The 8,559-nt window shown below is 45.8% G+C and overlaps 1 protein-coding gene across 1 annotated transcript in view; it reads right to left on the bottom strand.

Annotated features, from left to right (window-relative positions):
• Positions 1-8,020, bottom strand: part of T265_06969 (hypothetical protein) — a gene marked incomplete at both ends in the record, with an annotated part of 15,684 nt that extends 7,664 nt beyond the window's left edge. The window contains 3 exons of the mRNA XM_009172375.1: positions 270-439; positions 3,273-3,679; positions 7,899-8,020. Coding sequence (XP_009170639.1) covers positions 270-439; positions 3,273-3,665 — 563 coding nt within the window. The remainder of the gene's footprint in view (positions 1-269; positions 440-3,272; positions 3,680-7,898) is intronic.
• Positions 8,021-8,559: the final 539 nt, after the last annotated feature.

The following is an 8,559-nucleotide window of genomic DNA, read 5'->3' as shown; positions in this document are numbered from 1 at the left end:
TATATATATATATATATATATATATATATATTCGAAGAGGCAACTGTTTTTTACTTACATGGGAAGATGCGCTGCCGTTAGCTAAAGTCACTCACAAACAAACAACCATGTTCTTTATAGTAAACACAATCATAATGCGTTATATACTTACTTGCGCGCAAACGCCTTGGGGCATGCCATTTGTACGCGCTGCCGTTAGCTAAAGTTGATCACACACAAACAACCATGTTCTTTATAGTAAACACAATCATAATGCGTTATATACTTACTTGCGCGCAAACGCCTTGGGGCATGCTTCACATTTGTACGGTCGCTCAGAACTATGAAGACACCTAATGTGGCGTTTCAACTTGTCATCTCTAACAAAAGCACGGTTGCAAATCGGGCACACATGTTTTGCCGCACCATGGGATGCGCGATGTCGCAGGAGAAAACAACGCTGCAAAATGGGTAGAAAAGAATGACGGGTAAGATACTCCTATCTGGTGCAGCAACGACACCAGTGAAAAAACTGTTCAGCTGTAGGACCCTTTTGCTGCCTAACTACCACGCCACCAGAAGGAGGGCTGAGATACTGACAGGTTGCCCAAGCCTAGAGAGGGGAAGTCGAGAGGCAGAGGTCGAGTTTGAATCACGGATCTTCCGGTCAGTAAATTCGCACTCTAACCACTAAGCCAGGAACGTTTGATATTTGAAAGGAGACTTTCAGGACCTAACCGGAATAAAAATGCGCGGATTGTGCACATCGGACGAAAACACGCTCCGGTGCAATGAGAACCTTTCTCTAAACTCTATCACACAACTCGACATAAACTCAGTGGATTTAATTATAGGTGACCCCAGCCGAAGAACCTCATTTAAACCAAAGACAAAAGGAATGTCAATCATCACCTGTAACTGTGAGGCGTGTATAGGTTCTAGTTAACAATTTCGTTCGCGAAGTCATCTGAATTATACCACTCCAGTAGCTGCGTACCATGTTTACGTTTTACGTCTTAAGTTCATGGTCAAGATCGAAGGACCTAACGTTTCTAGTCGGAAAAAACTATATATACACTTTGGAGTATCTTAAACTTGGGAAGGTGATAGTCGCGGGATATTCCATCCTATCAAGGTTTCTCAGGACCTGTGTATAAATTTAGAGGTATTGAGATGATTTCTGTGTTCAGTTTATGCGACAGATGAAGTAGTTCAAAACAGATCACAGTCTACATTCACAAATACGGTGTCACAAGTTGCCGGTTTACATTAAGGTGAGGATAGCCACTTAATCTTGAAACGTATTCCGCAATTACGACTTCAGCATGGCTTTAGCAGCACCGTAGTAATCAATGGGAGCAACAACGGTGTACAGCACTGGCGCTTTGTTTCCGTAGAACGCTATCTAGTCAGACAAAAATCACACCCTTTCGCAAACACCAAACGCATAGGGCGAGTTAGATTGAATGGTAGACTTTCATTCACCACAGTACGCACTGCAGTTGTAAGGGTGCCCTGTTGATATCACCCAAGCAGATCACGGCGTCATTCCTAGCTTGCACGTTCGAAAGGTGGTTTAATTCAAAGGACTTAGGCTAGCACACATTCCAGAGCTGACGTATTCATCCCGTGTTCGTATAGAGCTGGATGGAGAAAAAGAACCTAGTTTTTAGGCAATGAAGAACAATCCAAAGGTGGAAGCAAACTAGTGGATTCGACTGTGGATTTGCAATGGTGGGCCGCAGCAAGAACAACGACGTTACGTGCAGAAACATCCTGTCCAATATCCACTCTGCACGCCGGTTAGCAAGTTGATACACGAAACGACTGACCGCGAAGTTGAACAGTTTTCAAGACATTGCACACAACTGTCGCCCAAACCAAAAGATGAGGGTCTTGCTGATACATGCGAAGCAGTGCATTTGGAACCGCACAGTGGGATCCGATGGCGTGATTATATTCGTTACGATCCTTCCCGGTTCCATTAGATTTCACAGAGTTTCTCGGGTCATTTCTAGCTGATGGCGTGTAGGGTCAGCCAGCATGTGCGGCCCCCTATCGCCGAAATCGAGAAGACTGTGAGGAGGAACGAGACTACATTCTTAATCAACAAAAGCTGACCAATAGATCATGCAAGCACCAACATTTTTAAGTCACGCTTCTGAAAACGAGGTGTCTTCGTGGCAGTCGAATTGTGAACGCCTCATTCGGTGCAAGCTTAATTTTTTTGAAAGGCATTTCAGAGCATTGTTAAATGACAATGAAGGATTGATACAGAGAAATCCGGCAATTAGTTATACAGATCGGATTAAATGCACTGACCACTTGTTAACATTTTCCGATCCTTTAGAAGGTGACAGTCCTCTGGAATGAGTGAAGTGTCGTGAGTCACACATACCATCTGAAATGGGCATATTGGTACTTAATCGTCAAATTTAGTATGGAACAGCTGCATGGTACTAAGGTCAGCAAGTTTTTGGTTCAACATCAACCGCAGGCGCAAATGATGGCTTGATTCAGCTGCACTAATCAGACCGGTTCAACCACACGATATGTATGGAATAAAATGTACCCTAGGTTATTGATTGCCTTGCACCTTTCCGGTGCCTAGCTGCCATGCCATCCAAAGGAAGCACGAGGGCAGGGATATCGCCAGCTTGCCCAAGCCTAGACAGGGGAAGTCGAGAGGCAGAGGTCGGGTGCGAACCACGGACCTTTCGGTCAGTAAATTCGCACTCTAGCCACTTGAGCTATCTCACCCCCACAAAGTGGGAGATATGTGATCTGCAAAGTGAGCTTTAGACAAGTCTCGAAAGTTTTTGACCGCGCTGATGTACGTCCTATCCGAGGTCGGGTAGCCACAGATTCAACCCGCCAACGGTTGGAGGCCCTCACTGACATACCAACCCGCACACCTAGTCATTAACCCTTTATCCCACCCTATTCATTACTGTATGCTGTGGTGACCCAAACCACTATCAAACTGACCTGAACTGCGAGACAATAATAGAGGTGATGAGTTTATGACTTGAGGAATAAAAGGTTTGTGGCGAGGCACCAGAAAGTCAGTGGCGTTGCTGCTTATCTGTATTGTCTGACTAAGTAGTTGGATGTGTACGAAACCATGAACGCATTCTCCTAATAAGTCTGATTACCTAGAGCAGTAGGAGATCGTAGCACAAGGGTTTGGGCAACGGGACTGAATTCACTGAGATGGAAGAAATCTAGCTCAAGACAAGTGATTAGGCCTAGCGGAGGATAAATTAATCGTGCAAATTGATGGGGTTTCTCACCTCCACAAATGATTTCCCACAGTCATGACACAAATGTGGAGCCGTAAAAGAAGGTAAAGCTCCTCCATAGTCAACCATAACGGAAGGATTAGCTTGTGATTCGCACCAATCACCATCTAGCTTGGGAGTTGCGTGGAGTTGTAGGTCTGTCGCAGCTTCGAGTCGGTTTGAATCGGTGCCAGGACAAAGCGGAAAAACACCTTGACTGTTTTGTTTAGAGGAACCAGCCGAATGCCCCTTTTGGGAAACTGGTCCAGTGATGAAACCGTCACTTTTGTCAACAGAAAGCATCTGATGTAGAAGACTCAAATTAGGGTTGGTTGATTGACTGCTGGGTTGATGAGTGAATATCGGTGAGATACCGAAGGAGGGTCCGAGATCATTGCAAAACATCGCGAAGTGGAAACCTGGCAGTCAAAGATAAATCAAGAAGCATTGGAAGGAGGAAAAACGAACGAACAAACCGTACGTTGCCAGGTGGTGCATCCTACATAGAACCAAAAAAGTGAAAGGCGGCAGATCTTGTTCACTGTCATATAAGCTAAACTGTGGAGCGGAGCACAGAGTCAGCATTATATGGTTTGATCAGATACAATCCCAGTCACGTGGCATACCTGTACGCAATCGCTCTCAAACCTCAACATTTATGAAGATTAGTGTTTTCTCCTGCAGCCGGGGTACTCAACAGGTTTGGGTGCGAATAATTCTGTCAGCTAAATATTTATCAGTAAGAGACCAGGTTTTCGCGCGCAGTTATATTTTTACGCATTGGAAACCTTGAAATCTTTAGCCTTGATGATGTGCTGTGTGTTTCTCGGGACGTCCAAGACCGTTGAGAAGAGGCAAGCTGCAGGCAAGTAACTTATGAAATGTAACCGGCCATAAGCAAGCGAGGTCGTACTGCTAAACCACAGTGATCTCAGATGCGGCTAATCGCTTCCCCAAAAAGCTGCAAATGCCTACTGGTGGTATCGTAGCAAGGCCGGTGTGACGGTCCTTAAGTGAAGTCACTGAGAAGAGGATAAACTGTGGGAAGGCGTAGCAACAGCCTCAGTGAATTGAACTTTGCGAAAGATTGGCCGTTGTCACTCCAAGGATGGTGCTCTTCGCTGAGCTGCTAACCGGCTTCTCTTTGACAAGCGACAAGAATAGCAAGTGAAGTGCCATCAAGCTCATGAGTGTATATCGGACTAGAAATGTCTGAGCACCCTGGTCATCATCAAGACTCCAATCTACCATTCGACGATCCAGTGTTCATGGGTACGACTAAGGATAGTCCAACCCACAACAGAAAGAGTGGTTATGCATGGGGAAACTGCAGTACACACCATGACATCTTGAGGTAGGATTTGTACAAAAAGTCACACGCCCAAACAAAGTGTTCAACACTGCTGCTTCGCTGTCGTACAACCATAATTTATTTGAAAACCTCATTGTGAAAGAAAGGATAAAAGTGGATGCGGAAGGGACTTCGTGCTAGCTTGCCACAATCGTTCAAAGCTGTCTACATTTGTGAACAATCACTGGATAGAGGCAGGCACCTCTTGCAGCGTCCCCATCCAAGCACAATTTAGAGCAAGCGGACTTCGTCCTGGAAGGCGTGTCACACGGACATCACCCAGACTTTTGGTAATCTGTTTCATAGCCCTCTGCTCGAGATAGCCTATCAGTTAACGCGCGAACTTACCGAACCGAAGGTACGTAGTTCGGATCCAAACTCTGCATTCGACTGGTCCTGTCTAGGTCTGGGCAACCTCAGGCTTCTCTCATGCGGCATGCCAGTTGGGCACCGAAAGAGGTACAGCTGGGTGATTATTACATTATATCGCTTTTCAACTCCAAACTGGTAATGGAAAACAACACTCTCTTTGGAAAGCGATGATTGAGCAGTAGTTTTTGGTGCTGGAAACATACGTCAATTGAAGACCCAGGTGCGCAACCGAACACTTGTTTTCCAGCTGCCTCGTCGCTATTTATTAGACACCAGCCTACACAAGCTACAGTTCTGAGGGAATGCCTATCGGAGATAAATTTAAAAAATCGTTCAGCTGTAACGCCCTTTTGGTGCCTAGCTGCCATGACACTCGAAGGCAGTGACAGGTCTGAGAAACTGCCAGGTTCCCCAAACCTAGACATGGGAAGTCGAGAGGCAGTGGTCGGGTTCGAACCACGAACCTTCTGGTCAGTAAATGCGCGCGCCGATCGTGAAGGTTGGTGGACTCGGAAAACTAACCAAGTGGATGATGCCCCGAAAACCGGGAGGGCCCGAAGATTTTTTTCATTTGCTCCATGTGACCGGTCCCCAGAAACAACCTGTGAGGAAAACGGTTAAGGACCAGGATGCACAGACCATCTTCAATAAAGAACAGCTTGAGCGGTGGACCGAATATATTCGAGCAACAATTCTCGTGAACACCAGAGAGCCTATAGCTGACGTAGAATCCTGAACGGTGGAAGCAGAGCTCACTCCGGCCTCTGAAATTTGACTGCGTATGTCCTCCCAAGCGCCACCAAACTCCTAGTCCAGATGACCTACCAGCCGCCGAGCTCAAACATGGTGACGTCCTCAGCCAGCTCTTTTCTAATCTATTCTAATCATGGTCGTCTGCTAGTTCGCTGAGCTGGACAATTTTATTGCAAACGTTTTATCACTAATCGGGGTGATATCATCCGTGAATTATTGGGGAGCGTAGCGGTGGGTTAGCGGTTGTGAACATCTACACTACCTGAGCTACCGACGTTTTCGTCTATTCTAACTATTGACAAACATGATATGAGACTGCAAGTGTCGCATCTCCCCCCTTATGCGCCGACGGGTCGCGGAAGTACGCAAATTTACACCACGGTAAGGTCCATTCTCTTTGTGACGGTGCAAAGCGCAGAACAGTGCAGTCTATTCTAACTATTGACAAACATGATATGAGACTGCAAGTGTCGCATCTCCCCCCTTATGCGCCGACGGGTCGCGGAAGTACGCAAATTTACACCACGGTAAGGTCCATTCTCTTTGTGACGGTGCAAAGCGCATAGCGAACAGTGCAGCAGAATCATTTAGGTTATCTAAATAATTTGCATATCTAAAGGGTCTGGTTCAAGAACAGCAATATCGTCAGCGTATTCAATATCCGTGAACGAACAACCCGGTAGTATTTTGATTCCCGAGTGTGCCACACCCAGCCGGGCAGCACATGACGACCACCGGTCCTCCAGTTAATTCACGCCCTCGACAACTACACCCCGAGGAGCTGCGTATCGCCAAATCACACGCTACAACTAGGAATAATTCAGCCTTAGATTCTTGTTGGGCTTCTCCCCTACATTTGGTTCCTAAAACATCTACTGGTGACTGGCGATCGTGCGGCGACTAGCGAGCACTCAATTGTCGTACCGTCCCTGATCGTTAACAGATACTATATGTTCATGATTTTGCACTGGACTTACAGAGTAACACTGTTTTCTCCAAAACTGACCTCGCCGCGCGTATTACCGCATACCAGTTGTCAATAGATGCGTGACATCCGTCCCTCGACTTGACAAACCTCTGAACCCACCCAAGTACATCCCGACCTTGCTACATATGGTTTTGTTTTTGTACCCGTCAATGCGGTCAGAAAGCCCTTACAACCACCGCAACGGTCGCAAAGACACAGCATCGATTGGTTAAGGTTAAGCTTACGTGCACATACAACCAACTCCAGATGATGAGCCTACCACGTACCCCTTCGTTACAGTCTCTCTTTTTCGACTAACACAACACACTTCCTTACAAAGTCTGGTCGACATCACAAAATTCGCACAGGTTTTAAGGATTAACCCTTGCGACACATTTTTTTTCGAGCGTCATGCCCACCCATTTGATGCTGTAGGAGGGGGGTTCTGTAGCACTTGTAAACTGCCGTTTATCCTACTCAATATTACATTTTTCTCCTTGTCAATATTGGTTACATTATTGTAGAAAGTTTGTTTTAATGGAGTACACAAGTCACTGCTTCTTGGGCTCAACGGGATGAGCGACTGTTGTTGTGACTGACGGTTGAATAACATTGGCTAGCCCTAACTCCCAACATGGACAAAACATTTAGCTGCAAACACTGGGTTTATCTATTCACGTCATCGGATTAATATTGCCACTACCAGAGGTTTGAAATACCAGGAAGATAGAATCTTCTGTTCTTGGTGTGGTGGTTCAACGGAACATGGACCTGTGAGATTTCCCGTTGTGAACTGCAGGCCAAGACTTCGAAATCTTAAAGCCTTGGATTATTCTCCCTCCGAGTGACTTGGTTGTTCTCACTTAGTAGTATTTCGTTCTGCTCATTAGAGACCCCACTACACACAGCATCAATATGTAGTGAGTCCCGCATATGCGCAAAAGCGATCTGTCATCCGGCCTGTTTCTGGGTGCAAACGTCAGGTGCTGTTACATTAAATGATCTCTGGGGTTTGGTGAATGATTTCCAAGTGTCCACAGCCGTAGTGACCAAGTAAATTGTGGATAGTGCAGCTAACACCAGTTGGTAGTAAACGGATTTAGCAGTCCTTTAGAATGGACCTAAGGAAACGTCGTTGACAGCGAAGGCAGCACAAGCATGTGAAAGGGGAAGACAGGCTCCGGCAGTAGCTCACTTATCCACTCCGCTGTATGCAGCAAGTGGGGCGATCCGGCTGATAACACCACGCGATGGTTGATGCGGCCAAGGCCAGTCGTAAGTTTTCAACTCATAACTGCACTTGCGTTTGGATAGCGCCAGGGACCAAAACGGCATGCTGTTCATGCACAAGCCAGCATTCTGATTGGTTAGTTGTGCACAATCCCGGAAGCGCGCGCGTTCAAACTACATTTGTACAAAAGTCGTCAAAAAACGCATTAAATGGTTGAAGCGCATAAACTAAGGAACACAAGCGGCATAATAACATGAAGAAATTTAAAGAGTTTATTCCAGAAGACCTCTGCTTCTTCGTGTGAAACACGTACAGTTCGTAGTTTATAAAATGAATAAGTAAACCTAATATCACAAAACGTATCCACATACCTTAAATTGCCCTCCAGCGACCTAACTTTCTTCACGAAACCCGTTTGTGACTACCAATGTCATATATTCCAATAAATGCTTGGCAGGACTTTGATATTTGTTTTCGGAAATCTTGACTTTTGTCTTGGAGATGTACACACTGTTGCAACTTCGTATATATTTAAAATTGCCTCCCATCTTGGATAAGGAAGTTGATTCATGCACAAGCCAAATTTTAGTGAAGGATTGACTGGAACTTGTCACGTGACGAATGT

Source organism: Opisthorchis viverrini (assembly GCF_000715545.1).
Source record: "Opisthorchis viverrini unplaced genomic scaffold opera_v5_154, whole genome shotgun sequence".
NCBI classification, from domain to species: Eukaryota; Metazoa; Platyhelminthes; class Trematoda; order Opisthorchiida; family Opisthorchiidae; genus Opisthorchis; species Opisthorchis viverrini.
This window is presented reverse-complemented; position numbering and strand designations above follow the sequence as displayed.